This window comes from Myxocyprinus asiaticus, chromosome 5, assembly GCF_019703515.2.
Source record: "Myxocyprinus asiaticus isolate MX2 ecotype Aquarium Trade chromosome 5, UBuf_Myxa_2, whole genome shotgun sequence".
In the NCBI taxonomy this organism is placed as follows: domain Eukaryota; kingdom Metazoa; phylum Chordata; class Actinopteri; order Cypriniformes; family Catostomidae; genus Myxocyprinus; species Myxocyprinus asiaticus.
This window is the reverse complement of record NC_059348.1, coordinates 40,379,424-40,401,655: the sequence shown is the minus strand read 5'-3', so window position 1 is coordinate 40,401,655 and position 22,232 is coordinate 40,379,424. Positions and strand designations below refer to the sequence as shown.

The 22,232-nt window shown below is 38.1% G+C and overlaps 1 protein-coding gene across 6 annotated transcripts in view; it reads left to right on the top strand.

Annotated features, from left to right (window-relative positions):
• The window catches only part of myo9b (myosin IXb), a 59,424-nt gene extending 37,299 nt beyond the window's left edge, over nt 1-22,125 (top strand). For 3 of the 6 annotated variants that reach the window (XM_051698477.1, XM_051698476.1, XM_051698474.1), the window contains 17 exons: nt 94-178; nt 9,271-9,362; nt 9,939-10,030; nt 10,203-10,384; nt 10,721-10,828; nt 10,977-11,147; nt 11,788-11,829; nt 11,940-12,051; nt 12,135-12,208; nt 12,548-12,743; nt 17,949-18,077; nt 18,165-18,270; nt 18,370-18,501; nt 18,954-19,077; nt 19,631-19,731; nt 20,336-20,463; nt 20,817-22,125. In XM_051698477.1, coding sequence (XP_051554437.1) covers nt 94-178; nt 9,271-9,362; nt 9,939-10,030; nt 10,203-10,384; nt 10,721-10,828; nt 10,977-11,147; nt 11,788-11,829; nt 11,940-12,051; nt 12,135-12,208; nt 12,548-12,743; nt 17,949-18,077; nt 18,165-18,270; nt 18,370-18,501; nt 18,954-19,077; nt 19,631-19,731; nt 20,336-20,463; nt 20,817-21,076 — 2,134 coding nt within the window. In that variant the 3' untranslated portion in view covers nt 21,077-22,125. Of the gene's footprint in view, nt 1-93; nt 179-9,270; nt 9,363-9,938; nt 10,031-10,202; nt 10,385-10,720; nt 10,829-10,976; nt 11,148-11,787; nt 11,830-11,939; nt 12,052-12,134; nt 12,209-12,547; nt 12,744-17,948; nt 18,078-18,164; nt 18,271-18,369; nt 18,592-18,953; nt 19,078-19,630; nt 19,732-20,335; nt 20,476-20,816 lie in introns of those variants that run through there. The other 3 variants (XM_051698475.1, XM_051698478.1, XR_007897278.1) reach the window with 3 other exon arrangements.
• The last annotated feature ends 107 nt before the right edge of the window (nt 22,126-22,232 follow it).

Sequence of the window (22,232 nt, the reverse complement as noted above, 5' to 3'; positions counted from 1 at the left end):
TCCATCAAGATGCTTGAAGTGACTTAGGATAAACATATAGTTTTGTTGCTTGAATAGTCTTATGCTGTTTTTCCTTGTTAAATTTAATCTTAGGGAATGTGGCATCTCTCAGTCCCTGGATAATGTGTCCAGGATGAGCTCTTCAGAGACGGACAGCTCCTTATCATCTAAAAATGAGGTACTGTGTAACAATAACCCAACTCTGATCTGACTGTTTAAACAAATACAATTGCAGGAAAAAGTATGTGAATCCTTTTGATTTACTTTGCTTTCTGCATACATTGGCCATAAAATTTGATCTGATCTTCCACTTCTTCACAGCAATAAACAAACACAGTCTTCTTAAACATCAGTCACCATGCCCTTTCATTGCATCTGAATGGTGACTGAGGCTGTTCCTGGGATTTCTGTTGTGAATCTCTTTCCTGTGGTTATGCCAAAGCATAGCAATCAGGTTGAGGTCAGGACTTTGACTGGGTCAAAAGGTTCACATACTTTTTCCTGCAACTGTATGTTATGAAAGCTCTAATAAGCTGAACAAAATTTTAGACATTTGTATTTTTTGTTGTCTACTAAAAGTTAAACATGAAGAGAACTTCATAGATACTTTACAGATATTGTGTTGTCATTGATAACTGCATCAGCAGGTACAGGTTATCACCTAAACAGGTTCACATATCATAGGTTATTTACACCCGCAAGCACTACAGACACAAATGCCGGCTAGCACGTCCTCGCAGTGGGCTGATGTTGGAGCACTTGGACCTCAATGATGAGTTCTGGAATTTTCCCTTACTTACATAAATCCCTCCACTCCCATCCTGCCCAGTATCAGTGTGATACTAGAGCCTGTGGTAAAAGACCAAACCAGTCACAAGTTGAGGGACCAAAAGAGTTGCAGTGGGCCTTGCTTTTGGATGTGGCAGCTAATGTACTCAATCAGAATCAGCTTTAGCTTAATGCAGAGCGTTTCAAAGACCTCTCTTTGGAAACCAAGCTGATCCTGTTCTTGAATGTTTCTCTGGATGTCTCTGATTGGTTGCTGGTTTCTGACCTTTTTTGTTTACGTTGTATATATTCAAGTGGATTGACAACGCACACAAACACTGAGGCAGTCGCTGGTGTTGCTAATGAGTGCTGAACTTTGTTATTAAAGACATGAAGAATAAAGTGCTTCACTTTCAAGTTTTAAAGGACCCAAAACTATCATAAATGTTCATGTGGCTTGTGCGTCATATAACAAGTCTTCTGAAGGCATACAGTAGGTTTTGGTGAGAAACACCACCCTCGCCAAAATAACCAGATGTCAGCAAACCCAAACACACAATATTTGAATTGTGAAGCAGAGACAAGTGTGAAGGGGACGAGTTAAAAGCACTATAAATCAGAATCGGCTTTATTGCCAAGTATGTTTACACATACAAGGAATTTGTCTTGGTGACAGGAGCTTCCAGTGTACAACAATACAAAAACAACAGCAAGACATGGAAAATAATAAAAAAAATAGAAAATAATTATACACATACATACGTAGTGCAAATCTAATACAAATTTGTTATCTGTTATGTACAGTGCAAAATGCAAATCTGTTTGCAAATATTTATTTATTTTTTTTTTTTTTTAGAGGAATGAAATGGCAGAAGAGGTTGGATGTGTTGGATATATATAAAAAAGACTAAACTGTGTAATACACATAGTTATTGCTCAATGGGGCAATTTAACTTTTCATGAGATGGATAGCCTGAGGGGAAAAAACTGTTCCTGTGCCTGACGGTTCTGTTGCTCAGAGTTCTGAAGCATTGGCCAGAAGGCAACAGTTCATAAAGGTAATGGGCAGGGTCCAGAGTGATTTATCCAGCCTTTTTCCTCACTCTGGAAGTGTATAGTTCAGGGGGCAACCAATAATCCTCTCAGCAGCCCGAACTGTCCTTTGTTGTCTTCTGATGTCTGATTTCATAGCTGAACCAAACCAGACAGTTATTGAAGTGCAGAGGACAGACTCATTGACCGCTGAGTAGAACTGTATCAGCAGTGCCTGTGGCAGGTTGAACTTCCTCAACTGGCGAAGGAAGTACAACCTCTGCTGGGCCTTTTTCACAATGGAGTCAATGTGGGTCTCCCACTTCAGGTCCTGTGAGATGGTAGTGCCCAGGAACCTGAATGACTCCACTGCTGCCACAGTGCTGTTTAGAATGGTGAGGGGGGACAGTGTTAGGGTGTTCCTCCTAAAGTCCACAACCATCTCCACCGTTTTGAGCATGTTCCGCTCAAGGTAGTTTTGACTGCACCAGACAGCCAGCTGTTCAACCTCACTTCTGTATGCAGACTCATCGTCATCTCGGATGTGGCTAATGACAGTGGTGTTGTCTGCAAACTTCAGGAGCTTGACAGAGGGGTCCTTGGCGATGCAGTCATTGGTGTAGAGGGAGAAGAGTTGTGGGGAGAGCACACATCCCTGGGGGCACCAGTGCTGATTGTACAGGTGCTGGAAGTGAGTTTCCCCTGTCTCACAAGCTGCTGCCTGTCCGTCAGAAAGCTGGTAATCCACTGAGAGATCGACATGGGAACAGAGGGTTGGTGTAATTTATTCTGGAGTATAGCTGGGATGATGGTGTTGAAAGCCGAACTGAAGTCCACAAAAAGGATCCTTGCAAATGTCCCTGGTCTGTCCAGATGTTGCAGGATATGATGCAATCCCATCTTGACTGCATCATCCACAGACCTGTTTGCTCGATAAGCAAATTGAAGGGGATCTAGAAAGGGTCCAGTGATGTTCTTCAGGTGGGCCAACAGTCTCTCAAATGATTTCATGACCACAGACGTCAGGGCGACAGGTCTGTAGTCATTAAGTCCTGTGATTTTTGGCTTCGTTGGGATAGGAATAATGATTGAGCATTTGAAGCAGCATGGGACTTCACACTGCTCCAGTGATCTATTGAAGATCTGTGTGAAGATGGGGGCCAGCTGGTTAGCATAAGATCAAAGACACGCTGGTGAGACGCCATCTGGGCTTGAAGATTTCCTCGTCTTTTGTTTCCGAAAGTCCCGGCTCACATCATCTTCACAGATCTTAAGTGCAGGTTGAGTAGCAGGAGGGGGGAGGAGGGGGGTTGCAGGAGGTGTTGGTGTTTGTGTGAAGTGAGAGTGGGTGTGGGGTGTGAGATTGGGCCTTTCAAATCTGCAGTAGAACACATTCAGTCATCAGCCAGTTGTTGGAGTCCTGTAATTTGTGAGTTGTTTCATACCACTCCACTCTGATGCAGGGTTGTTAGCTGAAAACTTGTTTTACAGCTTCTCAGAGTATTTCTTTTAGCCACTCTGATTTCCTTGTTCAGTGTGTTCCTGGCCTGATTGTGCAAGACTTATCCCCACCCCTGTAAGCATCTTCTTTGGCCTGACGAAGCTGCCTGAGTTCTGCTGTAAACCACGGTTTGTCATTGTTGAACTTTAAATAAGTCCTAGTAGGAATGCACATATCCTCACAGAAACTGATATATGATGTAACAGTATCTGTGAGCTCGTCCAGGTCTGTGGCTGCTGCAGAAACACTCCAATCCATGCAATTGAAGCAGGCTTGTAGTTCCCGCTCTGCTTCATTGGTCCAGCTCTTTACAGTCCTTACTACTGGCGTGGGTGATTTTAATTTCTGCCTATAGGTTGGAAGAAGATTAACCAGACAGTGATCAGAGAGTCCCAAAGCTGCTCTGGGGACAAAGCGATATGCATCCTTTATTGTTGTGTAACAATGATCCAGTATGTTCCTGTCTCTGGTGGGGCATGTAATGTGCTGTTTGTATTTGGTCTGTTCACGTGTGAGATTTGCTTTGTTAAAATCCCCAAGAATAATAATAACTGAGTCCGGGTATTGTTTTCTGTGTCTGTGATTTGATCAGTCAGCTGTTGCAGCGCTGTGTTTACACAAGCGTTTGGTGCGATATACACACTCACCAGAATAAACTAGGAAAACTCCCGTTGCGAGTAGAACGGCTTACAGTTAATAAAGAGCGCAAGGCAGCAGAGTTTCAAAAGTCCTTGTTTGTATGGGTGAGGAGATGTAGTTCGTCCATTTTGTTAGGAAGAGAGCGGAGATTCGCTAGATGAATACTCGGCAGCGTTGTTCGTAAGCCGCGCCGACAGGGCCTGACTAGTGCGCCCGCTTGTCTCCCTCGCCTGCATTTCATAGCATGTTAAAACAACACAGCTGCGCCTCCGACTAAAATGTCCAGCAAAACGTCCAAAACTTTCAAAAACCGGGAAAAGGTTGTCTGGTATATGCTGCCGAATGTTCAGCAGTTCGTCCCTGGTAAAACTGACTGGAAAAATATTACTAAACACAGGACTAACAAACAAAAATAACAAAAGAACTGAAGAGTTACACACCGAGGCGGCTATCCGTGGCGCCATCTTGATGAATGAAAATAAAGAAATCAATGAAACTATTAAAATGTCTAATATATACATGTATAAACATACAGATATATATATATATATATGAGAGAGAGAGAGCGAGCGAGCGAGCTCTGGAAAAAATTAAGAGACTACTCCATAATGTTTCTTTGGATTTACTATTTATAGGTATGTGTTTGTGTAAAATGAACATTTTTGTTTTATTCTATAAACTACTGACAACATTTCTCTTCAACTGGTCAAAATAACAAAAAAAGGTGCCATGTTTCCGTACCTCGAATAATGCAAAGAAAATAAGTTAATATTTATGCAATATCACATGAGCAAGGGTGCGATAAGGCCCTACATCAGCACTGCTGTGATTCGGCCACAGGTAATCACAGCAGTGCTGATTTAGGGCCATATAGCACGATTGCGAGTGTGATATTGCTTATATACAACAGTTCAGTGAACAAGTGAATGTAAAAAAAAATAGGAAAAACTGAGTATGGTCATAAAAACCCATTTGTGCATGGAACTACATTCTTACGCGATGGATCAGAATCTGCCATTGCTGGTTCAAACCAAATGATGCGACCAAGCCTTCTTTAGTAATTCAAAAATGTCACTTCAGAAATAGTATCACAGCTTGTGCTGTTTCTAACAAGTTATTGGATAAACAAGGATGGATGTGTGTGTGTGTGTGTGTGTGTGTGTGTGAGAGAGAGAGAGAGAGAGATGGAGTGTGCGCCATCACCTGTTGCCACTCCCAAGCAGAGATGCTGTCAGCTTTCTGATGATCAGCTTTCTCAGTGGAAAAATAGTCGTCCAAACGGGGGTATTTCTCCCTATTTCGCGGTAGCGGTGCACAAGTGTCATTCACTATAGAAACCGCAATCTTCTCCACCATTTTAAACAGTATGTCCTCTCCAATATGGAAAGTCTGGTAAGAGGTAAGCGCCTTGAGTTTGTGTAATTAATCAGTCTGTTGTGTCTCTCAGCTGTGATGAGCCGTAATGCTGAAGTTGTTCGTTTAAAGCCGTTTAAAGCTATTTCCTGGCTTTAGTAGTGTAGTAGTAATACAAGCAATCACGTAGTGCTGTTGTATGTAAACACTGACTAATGCTGACTTCATATCACCTAAATGGCTCATATTACACACAAAAATGATCTTTTGCCACCACTTGCTAACATATGTAATGTCAGAAAAATTACATGTAAAGAGACACATACACAGTAGCTCTTAACACATCTGCACTGCTCTTACACTAGTTTGGAATGGCACGAACACAAGCAGAGTGATACACACAGTGAAGCGTCTGAGTGCTGATGGTGTGAGACCATCAGTACTCATGGAAAGTCTCTCGTCCAATCAGATTCGAGGACCAGAACTAACTGTTGTATATTAATTTATAAATAACACAATACTAATATTTTAACTTGGGAAGAGTTCAGAAATCAATATTTGGTGGAATAACCCTCATTTTTAATAACAGCTTTCATGCATCTTTGCATGCTTTCCACCAGTCTTTCACATTGATTTTGGGTGATTTTATGCCACTGCTGGCTCAAAAATTCAAGCAGGAATTCAACAGACACTGGAATGGAATGACTGTCATACATGTAGAGATGCTGATTTAAGAAACATTTGGAGTGGTCTCTTAATTTTTTCCAGAGCTGTATATATATATATATATATATATATATATATATATATATATATAGGTGCATCTCAATAAATGCATCTCAATAAATTAGAATGTCATGGAAAAGTTCATTTATTTCAGGAATTCAACTCAAATTGTGAAACTCGTGTATTAAATAAATTCAGTACACACAGACTGAAGTAGTTTAAGTCTTTGGTTCTTTTAATTGTGATGATTTTGGCTCACATTTAACAAAAACCCACCAATTCACTATCTCAAAAAATTAGAATATGGTGACATGCCAATCAGCTAATCAACTCAAAACACCTGCAAAGGTTTCCTGAGCCTTCAAAATGGTCTCTCAGTTTGGTTCACTAGGCTACACAATCATGGGGAAGACTGCTGATCTGACAGTTGTCCAGAAGACAATCATTGACACCCTTCACAAGGAGGGTAAGCCACAAACATTCATTGCCAATTGGCTGTTCACAGAGTGCTGTATCCAAGCATGTTAACAGAAAGTTGAGTGGAAGGAAAAAGTGTGGAAGAAAAAGATGCACAACCAACCGAGAGAACCGCAGACTTATGAGGATTGTCAAGCAAAATCGATTCAAGAATTTGGGTGAACTTCACAAGGAATGGACTGAGGCTGGGGTCAAGGCATTAAGAGCCACCACACACAGACGTGTCAAGGAATTTGGCTACAGTTGTTGTATTCCTCTTGTTAAGCCACTCCTGAACCACAGACAACGTCAGAGGCGTCTTACCTGGGCTAAGGAGAAGAAGAACTGGACTGTTGCCCAGTGTTCCAAAGTCCTCTTTTCAGATGAGAGCAAGTTTTGTATTTCATTTGGAAACCAAGGTCCTAGAGTCTGGAGGAAGGGTGGAGAAGCTCATAGCCCAAGTTGCTTGAAGTCCAGTGTTAAGTTTCCACAGTCTGTGATGATTTGGGGTGCAATGTCATCTGCTGGTGTTGGTCCATTGTGTTTTTTGAAAACCAAAGTCACTGCACCCGTTTACCAAGAAATTTTGGAGCACTTCATGCTTCCTTCTGCTGACCAGCTTTTTAAAGATGCTGATTTCATTTTCCAGCAAGATTTGGCACCTGCCCACACTGCCAAAAGCACCAAAAGGTGGTTAAATGACCATGGTGTTGGTGTGCTTGACTGGCCAGCAAACTCTCCAGACCTGAACCCCATAGAGAATCTATGGGGTATTATCAAGAGGAAAATGAGAAACAAGAGACCAAAAAATGCAGATGAGCTGAAGGCCACTGTCAAAGAAACCTGGGCTTCCATACCACCTCAGCAGTGCCACAAACTGATCACCTCCATGCCACGCCGAATTGAGGCAGTAATTAAAGCAAAAGGAGCCCCTACCAAGTATTGAGTACATGTACAGTAAATGAACATACTTTCCAGAAGGCCAACAATTCACTAAAAATGTTTTTTTTTATTGGTCTTATGATGTATTCTAATTTTTTGAGATAGTGAATTGGTGGGTTTTTGTTAAATGTGAGCCAAAATCATCACAATTAAAAGAACCAAAGACTTAAACTACTTCAGTCTGTGTGCATTGAATTTATTTAATACACAAGTTTCACAATTTGAGTTGAATTACTGAAATAAATGAACTTTTCCACGACATTCTAATTTATTGAGATGCACCTGTATATATATATATATATACACACATACACACCACTGGCCTGTTTTGCAGTGATTTAAAAATCACTCACAACAATAGGTGGAAAAATACCTTCAGACTTACAAATTAGACCATAAATACAATTGTAAATTTCAACATGATGATAATAATAATTGAAAAATAAACCATGACCTATAGATAGTTTAGCACAAATCTCATACATTTATTTTTTGATATTTATTTTTTTCCATACAAGACTAATATAAAACTCTGATTGTCAGGGACAAAATTTGATGTTCCACTATATTTTCAGAATTTGGACATGAACTTTAGTACCACCTGTTGGTGGAATCTCCCAAACTGCAAATGCAGGAACTGAATTTGAACTTTGCGCTAAGTTAAGACGTGGTTTTCAGACGTCTTAGCACAACGACCTATTTCTCAGAAAAATAGCACATTTTCCAATTTATTACAATACAATACACCTACAGTTTACCCGCATACACCCACAATAGCGCAAACACTCCCATCCACGCCCACTTGCGCTTTGCTCTGGCACGAAAATTGCGATTAGAATTAGCTGTCTCACAAAAATTGGATAAGACGTTGCACGCAGTCGTTGCGCGTAGCGCTGCGCTTTGCGTGCTCACGAAAATAGAGCCCAATATGTTAATTGATTGACAGACCTGATAATAATATAATTATCGTGATCATAATATTACGTACTATTCTATATAATAATCATAATCACATCCTATTTAAATGAACTTGGTAGTTTTGTCGTAATACTCTCTGGCTACGTACATACTGCAGAGATTTGGGAGGGACAACCACATTTATTGCAGGTGTGAATCCCCTAAATTATTATTTTGTGAGTGTATAGAACAGGATTAAGCATTAAAAAGGGGAGTGACAAGCATATTTAGCTGCAGTGTGTGTACGTTGTCACTTACTCTTTATTGGCTCCTGGCTGTAACAGCCCCAGTATTTTTTGTGAGGTTTTAGTTTCTTATTTTTAAACAGCATGATCTCACATTAGTGGATATTGTGGCTCCGAAGAGCTGTGCCAACTCATTTAACAATAATTGTCATTAACAGCTTTTAAGAAGAATTTAACAAGATTTGACTGTGCAATACATTTTGGACTGCAATATGAAATATTGCTGAAATGTAATTTCTTAGTAACCCATAGCAAAGAAGGTCATACCAGAGAGGTGATCAGCACTTGTATGCAGTGTGGGAGATCTAATGCTGGTGGTGGTACTAATTTGAGAAAATGACAAGCACGATGAATCTGTCTTACTAGCAATGAACATTTTGGTCATAAAAACACACATCTACTCACCTAAACTGTTTCGCATCTGCTTGATTGTGGTCTTCTTGTTTACTGATTTGAATGCATGGTGGGACTATGGGTAACAAATTGTTATATACTGTAGATTCATTGTTAGGTGTAGTTTTGATGATAGTGATCAGGTCAGAATTTGGCTGAGTGAACTGCCTGTCTTTGCGAGTTGATAATTATTCTCACTTTTATTGTTTTTCCCTCCTTGTGGTTGATGTGACTCTCCAACTTGTTTGGGGCTTTCAGATCCAGTCACCTGCGGAAACTCATGTGTCAGTGAGTTGCATAGGAAAGAGAACAAGTGAGGAGAGACCTGCACCGTCCATCATACCAGAGAGGTGATCAGCACTTTTTCATCAGCATGATACCATATACAATGGCTGTTATAGTTCTTACCTTGAAATATTAAGGACACAGCTGACATTTAACATTTTTAAATTATTTGTTAAAAATGTATTTACATTAATGCATCGACTTAAAGTGCAAACAAGGTATATGTTTTTATCAGTATGTGTGTTACCTGTGAATCAAACCTGTAACTTTGCTGTTTCTAGTGCCATGCTCTACCAGGCGAGCTACAGCTATGCTAAAATATATTTAAGTGTAAACACAATGGGCCACATTCACTATTAACACCTTTTATATAGGCCCAGTGGATGCATTTCCAGAACTTACTGTATCCCAAATTGAGCTATAATGCAGTAGTCATTTTTTGTAACTCGGAAATAACACTTTTTAGGGTCACTTGATTATTTAATTTCTTATTATAATAATATATAAAATTGTATTTAGTTTGTTCCAAATTGTTCTGTAAAATTTGGAATAATTTTAAGCACGGACTTATTGATGAATCAGAATTGGGACCCATTGCTTACATTGTGATTTAATTACTTTTTTCAATTTGTTTGCTCTAGGCGGGGAATCCTAAAACTTTTTAAGAAGCGTCTGACGCCCCAGGATGGAAATATTACCATGGCAAAAACATTGGCAGAAGGATGTGAGCTAGGTGCTAATTGTTTTTTTTTTTTTTTTTTTTTTCACAGAACCCAGCATGCAATACATAGAACAAAAAGGGATAGTATTTTTTAAAATGGATACTTTTTCACTGTTGAATTTTTCAATTGCATGGTCTTACCTCATTTTCTTTCTTTCTCACTTTGGTCTCTTTGGGCCAAAAGCCAGTGGCTCTCACTCTTCTTCACGTGCCAAAAGCTCAGCCACTTTTCCTGGAGCCCGTCGCAACCCCACCATTAAAATCAGCAGGGCTACTCGTGTCCAGGAGCAATGGAACGCATCACTGGACCGAGAGATCACTGACACTAATGAACTCCGCCACCTGGATGAGTTCTTGGGCAATCAGGTTTGTGTTGTGCATTTTCATACTCCTCGATAGCTATTTGAGAGGTGCTTTGATTTTAAATGGATAGTTAACCCAAAAATGAATATTCTGTCCTTATTTACTTACCTGCATGTTGTTCCAAACATGTATGACTTTCTTTTTTTTCTGTGGAACACAAAAGAAGGTTTTAGACAGAATGAAAGCCTCAGTCACCATTCATTTTCATTGTATGGAAAAAAAAAGGTGAATGGTGACTGAGGTTTTGCCAAACATTTCATTTTGTGTTCCATGATAGAAATAAAGTTTGTTGAAAGCAGTAGTACTTTTAAGTACTTAATCTGTTGTTGTGGATTGCAGATGAATGATCTAAGCACCCGCACAAAAGAACTATCCGAGACTGAAAAAATCTTCTTCACAGCCACCACGCAGTTCAGAGACACCATCAAAAGCATGTACTCCATCTCAGTGAGTGCATCTGCCCTGCTTATTTTTAACTTTACCCCACTGTAGCTCCATACTGAATGGTAATGAGAAATCTGATGGAACAGTTTTTCAAGACCATATCAAATCAATTTAGCAAACACTGAAACAATCTGTTGGCTGTGCCCAACAGAATCCAAATATTGGCTATAAAACCCTGATGACAGGCTACCAGACGAAGGTATCCTATCTGGCAGGGCTGAAGAAAGCGTGTGAGGTGCCACTGGTGGTAAACCTTTTCCAGTCAGTTCTGGATGGATTTATCAGGGGAGAGCTCAAACGACTGGAGGCAGAGCCTTGTAAGGTAACTTAAAAGCTATAAAGGTTTCCACAGAAGCTTAGATGTTTCCAAATACATTTTTGAGATATAAGGATAGTTATTACCAGGCCTGCATGGAATCTGCACCTGCAGAATTCCACAAAGCATTCACAAAATACTTCACATCTCCTAACACTTGTGTGTTTGTTTATTTTTCTGTATCATAATGTTATTTTGAAGGCTACCAATAAGAGTCTACAGGGATCCCACTGTCATGGAAATATCAGGGAATTTTAAAATTATGATTTTCCAGGACAGGAAAGGTCATGGAAAATAAAAAGAACTTAAAAAGTCATGGAAATTTTTAGTGAAGATAATTTTTCTTGTTACATTCGCCTCTAAAATATTTAATCGGCTTGAAACTGTTCTTTGTGGTCTTGAAGAAATCCTTATCCAGTATGCTCAAACAGCTGGAAAAGTAATGGAATTTCATTGGTCAAAAGGTGTGGAAATCCTGAGTTTAGTAGTCTAAGCTCCATTTAACACTACCATTTTAAATCCATTTCACATAATTTTGAAGATTTTACTTCTAAATTAGTACAGAAAATAAAAAAATAATTGTGCAGATTTAATGTGGGCCTAGTGCCCATTTTCTTTGAGATTAATTTTTTTGCCTCTCTTCCAGATTAAGGAAAGGAATCGAAGAAAATCTAAAAGAGATTTATGTGTAAGCTATTTTGGTGACCTTGAAAACACAATAAATGTGATATATAATGTAAAATATTTGTTGCACTATTCTAAAATAAAACTTGTTCTTTTACTTTGACTCTTGGTAAGCCTGACAGCCCACTGAGTCACTTATTTAGCACATACCAGGTGACCATTATGCAATCATGTGACCAGTGCAACTCGTTCATATGGGGCATGGAAAAGGCCTTCATGTGCAGCTGTAAGTATTCATCATCTTTCTCTCTGACCAGTCCAAATTGCCAAGGATTTAGTGGTACTTCATACTGTTTTTTTCTGTTTCAGCTTGTAAAATGGTGTGTCACAAAAAGTGTCTTAGCAAGATAATAATATATTGCACAGCTCACTGTGCCAAGAAGGTGAGCACTGCTGCCACATTACTGTACACTGTATATCCTCATTTCACTCGAAATATGTTTGATGTTATTTTCTCCATAGAACACAATAGGAGTTTAGCTGAATTAGCTGTCCAGCTCAAAAAAGAACAAAGAGCACCTTTAAGGGATAGTTCACTCAAATTTAATTCTGTCCTTTCTGACCTTTTTTCCATACCATGAAATTGAATGGAGACTGAGTCAAACATTATGCCTAACATCTCCTTTTGTGTTCCATCATACTTCATCATGTTCAACATGAGGGTGAGCTAAGTTATGCTTTTGGATGCACATTGATTTTATTTGAATGTTTCCATTCTTCAGAAAGAGGGTGAGCATCACCACACTCTCCACTTTGGTGTTCCTGTGTGCGTCCTTGCCCGCACAGCTGACTGTGTGCCTTTTGTCCTGGAGAAGATGCTAGTACATGTTGAAATGAAGGGACTGTACATGGAGGGCATCTACCGCAAGTCAGGCTCAGCTTGCAGAGCCAAAGAGCTTCACCATATACTCGAGAAAGGTAATTGTGTGCCTCATTAGATCTTTATCTGGGATTAGAGGATGGGAACATCCTCATAGTAAGTACAGTGGACAAAAAAACAAGATTTTGACCTTTTCTCAGAATTAACTTCTCATTTCTTTGCCATTTTTGTAATTACTTTTAATCAACACATCCAAAGGTCAATTTAGTACATGTGTGAAGTTCCCCTAAGCTCACACTTTGCAGAGTAAAAACAAAAGTAGTTACATTTATTGACAAGTTCTGGAAAGTTTGACAACCAGAAAGTGTCTGGTTAAATTTCTATTGTTTTATCATTTGAAACCTAGCAAACTTATTTTTGTGAAATGTTTTGCTTGAAAAGTGTTTTAGTGCTTTATTTTGTTAAATAAATCCCACTTAGTTTTCATTTTAAAACATATTGCAAAGACATTTGTACATTTAAGTTTGGCTTAAGTGTCCAGATACTTTTGGCTACGTTCACATAGCAGCTGAAAGAAAGTGCTTTCAATCTGACATTTTCAAATCCGATCTGGGCCACTTTCAGATGTGGAAATAAATCGGATACATACAAGATCTGATTTTTTCAAATGTGCCTTCAGTGTGAACTGCCAGGTCAGATTTAATGTGATTTTAACATCAATTTAACTCAACATTGGTCATTTGTGCACTTGATTTCTGGCATATACAGTATAGGCATGTTATGGTTAAAACTTTTAATAGCGAGTCATATATTTTCTTGTTAATGTATTCATTTAAGGCAAGAAAATAAAATTAAAGGCTCAACTGTTGGGTTCAGCGATTCGTTTGGACTACACGTAGTAAAATATACACATGAAAAGATGCAGAGATAGATTTACGCAAGTGTTGTACTCATGGGTGCCTGCAGGATTTAATCTGAGGGTTCGCACAGAAATCTGCCTAGAGGTCTGCACGGGCCTTAAAATTAAACTTGAACCCAAGACCCTACCCGGCCCGAACGATGTCGTCAGATTTTAAGCCCCGACCTGATCCCGATATCGCTTACTATCTCATTTCTTCTAGTATCTTCTCCTAGTATAATTGTATATTTTATGTAAGCATATAGGCAACATTCTTAGCAGTACTGAAACGGTAAACATACACAGTTTTAACAAGGCATGGCAGCCCCTTAACACTAGAGCAGAAGGAAAAAAAAGCATTGACTTACCGTTTATTTGCTGAAACTTCACGTGGTGCATAACAATCTGGAATAATATGAAACAATGCAACAGTCCCCTCTATGCAGCCTGAACTTGTTCAGATTGTTGAATCTTTGTGACAATTGCACTAACAATCTAGACGCAGCACAAAGAATGAAACAGAGCGCAGGTGTCTCAACGTGCGTTTTAAAAAAATTTGAAGTTCTTTTTAACTTGACATGGTGTTTAAACAGTACCGGTCCTGCATGAGATGTGGTGCATATGTCAAAGATATTCGTCCAGCAAGTGTTTAAACAATGGGAAAAAAGAACAGACATTCGGTGTGAGCGGCCCCTAACTTGTCCGTTCGTGCATTTCTGTGAGTGAGAGCGCATGCACGAAACAAGATCGGTAGGCCGGTTTATTTTTTCATTAATTCCCGTTGGGCCCAGGTTGGGTTAGATCTCGATATCTGCCTAATAAACCTTATATCTAGGGGGGTCCAGGGGCATGCTCCCCCCTGAGATTTTCTTTTTTTTGTTGTTGTTGCAAAAAACAACACCAAGGCGTTCAATTCTGGTGACTGTGAGATAAGCATTTATTTATTTTCTCGAGTATAAGTAGCATTCATGTATCTACTGGCTAAAGCATTTTTTCCAGTTACTGTTCAGACAGATGCGTTTTCACGCTAAAAAAGCAAAATGCACCACAACGAATAGAGCAGAACGCAGGTGTCTCGAGACGCATTTAAGTTTTTTTTTACTTGACACAGCGTCTAAAAATGCAGCGCTCCCATGAGAGATGCAAAAAACACAGTGAAACGTGACACAGTTGTCAAAAGACATCCATTTAGCGAATGTTTACATGGAAAACGATTGAAAAACAGTGCGAGCGGACGCAAAAACGCGTTCAGTTTGAACAACCCTTTGTTCACATGACACAGCACTAGCTGAAGTTTCTCAAAGTTACCTCTCAAAAAGACAGCCTTTTGTTTCAGTTGATTGCAGGTAAATTTACACTGTAACCAGCGCTGTATTCGTAAATATCCTGATACTGTTTTACTGTGTGAGAAACCGCTCCAAATGATTCAGTGAGAGAGCACTCTGAACGAATTGTACTGAATCACAAATCAATTTAGACCATTTTGCAAGCCCGTTTGGACAATTCACTGAAAAGAACTGACTCAAAAGAATTATTCATTCTCAAATTGGGCATTGCTAGTTCTTTTAAACAGCCAACAGAAATACGGGACACATTTCATGGTTGGTGAAATATTCTGTGAGTAAATATTTCTCAGGTCAGTCAGAGCGCTCATGGTATGCACAGTGCGTACAGCGGAACAGCTGCAGGCACCACTGGTGCTCATGTCACTTGCACAGAAAACACAGTTACTGTATTTCTCAAACTGCATCAAAACGTGAATGCAAGCAAATCAATGGAAATCTGAAGCCTAGTCTCATGAAATTTATGTGAGCATTGCAAAGTTTTTGCAGAACTGAAATTACGTGCTTCATTTAACATTTCGCTGCAGTTTTCAAGTGAAATGTCCAGCAGGGGGGCGCCAAAACTAAGCAAAATGAGGTCGTAATCAGACAAGGTTTTTAAGGTGAATTTTAGATGTAGGTTTTAATAAGTAAGACGTACCTCCCTAACCTGAATCTTTACCCTAACCCTAACCAATAGAGTCCGAAAAGATAAATGAGAGTTTCATAAAACAGACATCCTTACCCTTAACCAACACCTAATCCTAACGATAGTGTATTAAAATGCTAATTCAAAATAAAAGAAAAAAGAAAACTCACATAAACTGAAGCAACCACAACATTTTGTATCGCTTCCGTGCATCTTTGTCTGGACTCGGACCGCAGCCGTTGGGCCCAAAGTCCAACACTATCAAGTGAGTTACCAAGCAAGCTAAACACACAGGAGTAAGTGTGTATATGTAGGTGGGTCTGTAATACAAGTGTTAAAATGTTTCATTTTTCAAATCATGCGTTAAAGTAAAAGTGTTTTGATATCATAACAGTGTTTTTATAAAATCAAAATCAGCAATTGTACTTGTGATTTTTGTGATAATGATTAAACCACACAGATGTTGTAGCGCCTCTAGTGTTCATTTCACCAGGATACTGCAGTGAAACACTGTGTTGACCTATTAGTAAACAGCACTGGAACTATTTATTTTATACTGCTATTTTTACAACAGTTTTTAAAGTAATCATACTTCATGTATATCAAAACATAGTATGTAAAGTTTCTCTTACCGTGTTCTGTCTCCTGAGTTTGAGCTTGCGGTCTTGACCACTTGAGTGTGCGTGCACACGACAGGAAGTAAGTGTTCAAGACTGTCCCATGTCTAAAACATGCCAAAGCTCAGTGCACTTAACCCACACTAAATCCACACTAGTGTGAATAAATTCGTAGCTATTAATGGATCACACAGGTTTATAGAATAAAGCTTTCATGTTTTTTTTTATGCAGTGTATTGAGAAACAAAGTAGAAAGAAATTGCTTATATTTAATATTTTACAGCAGTTATGGTGACGTAGTTTTACAGTTAAACATTTTTTAATATGCAAAGTATTGAAAATCAAAATGAGTAAAAATAATTAACTTTTAAAATTATTTTCGCACAATAAAAACATTGTAAACAATTGTACTTACATATTTTCTACAGCACAATACACTTCCAACAACCAGTATGTATGTTCCAGTGTAAAATTTTCAGTTATTTATTATTTTAAATAGGCTATAACAGTCACTGCTACCAAAAACAGTCTTCAGCTGAGTGAAAATTCAAAAACAGTTGTCACAACCAGCACCAACATCGTTAAATTTACGAGTGTCCCAACGTGCAATCAAAAATCATAAACACACTCGCAGTCTTCACATCTACTTGCACACTTGTGGCCAAACACCAGAAATACGCAAGACAAGTGGGTAAGTAGGTGGGGGTATTGGGACAGGGCTATAGAAAGTGGCACGTACTAGTCCGTTTGCAAAAATGTATATGAAGTAACATTCATTCTATGAGACCAGGTTGGAAATCTGAAATAATTATAGACAACAAATGTACTTACCTTTACATATATGTTATGTGTTTTTTCCTGCTGAATATTTTATGGTGTGTTTTGCTCTTATGTAATATTACACCCTGGTAATTAAACTGCACCATATGAAAGCAAATTACTTTATTTAAAAATACTTTATCCATCAAGATGGTCTTTCGCCATCACTTGCTGACATATTCGATAGGCATTAAGTGTCCTATATGTGTAAAAAACCAGCTAATTACATTTTTAAATGCAATTCACTAGATTATTTATATAATAATATTGAACATGCCAGAGTTTAATATGCATGCTCAGTTATACGCATACAGGTCAGTTAATGAGTGTCGGCAAAGTCTTTCTAGCAAGTCAGTCCACTGTCGGCCATCTTTGGAACACTCTCGGGAGGCTATTTCCAGTCTTGTCAGTGCAGCTCCTATCTACCTGAATGGAGAAAGACTTAAAAATGAGAGAAAGAAAATCTTAAATTGTTGTTTTATGGTTGTTTTGAAATATTTCAAATCGGCAACAAAATCTGACAATATCATAATGGTATCATAAATTGTGATTCTTTACGTCATATTAAACTAAAAAACTAACTTTTCCTGGCTTGTATAGCTAATGCACATGCGCATTCTAGAGTCGATTGTCGATTGTGTAGACAGGTGATGTCTGTATCTAAAAGGTGATTGGCTCTTTTAACTGTAATGCGGGTCTTCTTTTCTACATCCGTTGACCATTGGGCGCTCAATATCTCCCATTCATTTTAATAGAAGTGGCCCATCTCTGCTAAATAATCTCTGGTGTCAGCTGTTCTGACCAGTTTCTGATATGGGCTACATTTAAAATGTCATGTGAACAGCCTTACAAAAAAATCAGATTGGAGCAGAAAATCAGATTTGGGTCACATTCAGCTACGGTGTGAATGTAGCTTTTGTGGCCTCTGTTTGTTAAGTTCATCGACTTTTTTCATATTTAAGGTTTTATTATTTGTTAATGCTTCTCTTTTCCCTCAGATCCCCAGACTGTCTGCCTTGATAATTATCCCATCCACACCATCACCGGCCTGGTCAAACAGTGGCTACGGGAACTACCCGACCCACTCATGACATACAGCCTCTATAATGACTTCCTGTATGCTGCTGGTAGGTTCTTAGCCATATGCAATTTTAGGTATAAAGGCTAAACACTTATCACATATATTAGAAAGAAACAAACACTTTTTTTTCCAGATTTGCCTGAAGAGTCCGAGCGGTTGCGTGCTATCTACCGAAAGTTAGATGAACTACCTGGCCCAAACTTCTCTACTCTTGAAAGGATTATTTTTCATCTTGTGAAGTAAGGATCTCAAACAGGAACAATGGCATATGACTGGGCTGAATATTACACATTCTGTGCACTGCTCACAGCTTGCCTTATTTATGAATTTTTATTTAGAGTGGCAAAAGAGGAAGCTCAAAATCGGATGTCAGCTAACGCCCTGGCAATAGTGTTTGCACCCTGCATACTACGCTGCCCAGATTCTTCAGACCCTTTCCTCAGTATGAAAGATATAAACAAGACCACTCTGTGAGAATCACTTTTGTTTCTTTGATTTCCTCATTTATGACTTGTTTGTTTGGTTTTACTTGATACTGGTGATTGATAGTATTAGTAAAGGTACTACACCAACACTGAAACTGAAAAATGGCTTTGTTTTAGTGTGGATTTTTATGTTGTCACTGCAATTTTAACACTTGGTTTTCTCTGAATATGAGCATAGTTCAGCCAAACTTGTTTGTCACGGGACAGATTTCGGATGTGACTAAATGTATAGCTACTTAGTTTTGCCACTATATCATACAATAGTAAAGATAATAAATATAGGAGTAAAGATTGCAATACTTTGTTTTGAAAGTACGATTTTATTAAAGAAGCTAAATAAGTGTTGATGATGTCAAAATACGAGACTAACATGTTGACACTTGTATTCAGTTGCATTGCCTCAAATTTGGACTTCATGGCTATTGTTATTTCTGCAGCTGTGTGGAGATTCTGATTAATGAGCAAACAAGACGTTTCAATCAGAAAATGGGAGAAATCCAGCAGTTGGAAAATGCAGAGGCTATGGCAGTTAAACAGCTCAAGCTCAGGAGACAGAACACTGTAAGAGAAACTTCACATACTAAGTTTTGTTATACATGAAGGATGATTACTTTAAAAACTGTTGTAAAAATAGCAGTATAAAATAAATAGTTCCAGTGCTATTTGCTAGTAGATAAATACAGTGTCACTGTGCTGCAACAGTTATAAATTAACATTATAAAGCAGACCCTACAATCCTGAATGCTGATTGGTCATTACAGCGTAAAAGTTACACCCTTAGTTTACATGTCAAGGACTTAACTTGTAATAAATAAATAAATAAAAATTCATTTGTGGCTTTGATATTTTCATTTAGTAGTAACAGTTTCATGGAAGTAATATAATCATGGCTAAAGGGGTTACAGTGACCCTGCTGTGCGTCATGCCTGACAACAGCATTTAGCTGTGAATATACAGTATTCACAATGTAGCACAACCTCCCGTACCTTATTGCTTGTATGCCATTTCTAGTCTAATATTTCGTCATGTGGTTTCACTGATTAAAATCTGTTCCTGTTTGTTAAAGGCATCTCATGGCTGTCATTTTACCTGATTTCATCTCATTGTCCATTAGATATCTGAGCAGCCGAAATTGGATTCAAGTGCCTCTTCAATGGACAGCACTGATATAGAAAATAACCTTCTTGAGCGGATCAAGTCTATTAAGAAGGAAAAGTGAGTTGAAACATATTTACTTTTTCTTTCATGTGTTTTGTTATTTTTCTCCAGAATATATTCAGTGGCACTCAAGAGTCCACTTGTGAAATTTTAGCATTGTTTAATACATTTTTCCCTATATAATATGATCAGCATTACAGTTTGAATGAAAAGTTGAATTGAGAAATGTACATGAATTTCAATTTGCTTATTTTATTAATGACTTAGAAATGGTGCAGACTATTATACTGTATATTACATGTATTATATACAGTACACAATACTGTATATTTCTTATTCAGTTTAAGTCAGTGTTTCTCTTTTTTAAATCCCAAAATGTTGTTTATATTCAGGTTCAAAGTAGATTTTAAATCCCAGAATTTCAGTGTGGTCTTCATTATACATTAATATGTAAAAAATACATAATTGCCATTGGCCACAAACTCTGTTTTAAATGTGATTCATTTACAGTAAAGTAATATATTTTTATTTAACATTTGCATGTTGATTTTACCTGTTCAAACTTAAACAACTTCTCTCCAAGGGCACAGAGCTTGTTTAAGTCTCAGTGTTAATGTGGTCAATGACTCTGTTCAGTTCAAACCTTCTTTTTGTGGGGTAGGAATGATTTGGCCAGCAGACTGCCCGAGCTTGACCAGGATAGCTCTGATGCAGAGAACATGGACTCTGAGTCATTAGTCAGCTCTGAGAGTCTTCTAGAAGATCATTTTGTGGGTTTGGACACAGAAGGTCAGTACTGAGGTACAGAACATGTTAAACACTTGGATGTCTTGCATGCTCTGCATCAGAAAGTGCATGGATTTGCTGCTCTTGTGGTGAGCTGCTTATTTTGCTGGAGTAGTTATATAACTTGCTATCTCTCTAACCAGGGGTGTTTCATTTAAGTTGTTTTAAAATGCTCTTGGGACTGATAATCTATGACGCTTCTGTGTATAACCATGAGTTTGCTTTGCTGCTTTAACTTTAGATATGAGAAGCATGTTTGTCTGTTTAGTTTAGCTATCATTGACACACAGTCATAAAACTTGGGTTGTCCATCTGTTTTGCGATCTCCAATGGCTAATCCAACGCATATATTTCAGTGAGCACTTTAAAAAGCCCCAGGCCAGAGGAACCTGCTAAACCCCCTAATCCAGCACCTCATCCCAGAACAGAAAGCAGACAGTCTACTGAAGACCAGAACCAAAAATGTTCTGTCACCCGTCGAGATGTGCAGTCCATGTGTGTCATCCAGAGCCAAGATGTCCCCAAATCCCTTACCACCTCCTCCTCCTCTGCATGCAACAAGGGCAAAAGACGATTTTCTGACCTTGACATCCCTTTCATAGATGAGGAAGTCTAACATTACGGAACACCAAAAAGAGCATATTCTAAAATCTATGCAGATATTTGTGTTTCCTATAACCTTTCAAGCAAAAGTCAGTATCCCATTTTCAACAATGTCAACACTCAGTTTGTTTAGAGGAATAAATCAAATGCTGCGTTAATTAATTCTGTCTCAGAACTCATGTTGCCCTGTTGTTTAAAAAATACATTTGAAAAACAAAACTAAGAATTTACTAAAGCCATTGTTTCTTTGTGTGATGTTTTGCTAGGATTATTTAAAATATATAATCTTAAAATATTTTAACAAAGGCTTTTTTTATTCTCAAGGTTTTTATATATATATATATATATATATATATATATTTGGCTAATTCAACTTTTATGGACCAAATTATCTGGACCCATACTATTATATATTCAGCATGGTTCAGAGGGAGTGAGTGAGACAGATTTGTATTCTTTTCACAAAACAGAAACTTTAAAGAGATAACATGCATTTCCTCATCATTAAAGCATCTTTCCCTTCATAGTATGGTCAAATATATGTGGTGTAAATACACATCTGTTTGAAAACCTGTTTACTCTATGAAATCAAATCTGATTAGTGTGTGGTATTCTTATAATGTGACTCATCTTTATTTTATATTGTAAAAACTTGTTTATTTTGATGAGATAGGAGGTTAAAAATAATGTGATTGATGTTCTTGCATGCTTGTTTAAAGTGTACTGTGAAGCTGCTGTAAGCTATGTTGTTTAAGGTTTTTTTTTTTCTTTTCTTTTTTTTTTAAGAGGAATCAGTAGGAACATGTTAATGTCATAAACACAGATGTTTTACATACTAAGGGTGGTTTAGATATATTCCACTGCAAAGAGGAGAATTGGTTACAACAGGTGCATTAAAAGTGATGACTACTGAGTTAATGTTGTAGTGAGCAGCTTAAATTAGAACACACATTTAGTCTAAAAACTCTGTAAATCTTAACTGATCTAATTGCAAGTTTAAATCAAATGATTTCAATTTTGTTGTCATCATGTAAGATCCAATATAAAGTTCCAGCAAAGTGATTGTGAATTACTGTCATTCATTATTATTTTTATTAATTATTCTTAAAATGGGTTTTGACAAAATACACCCCAGAGTGTTGCCTGACAAAACCTACGTTATTCATGTG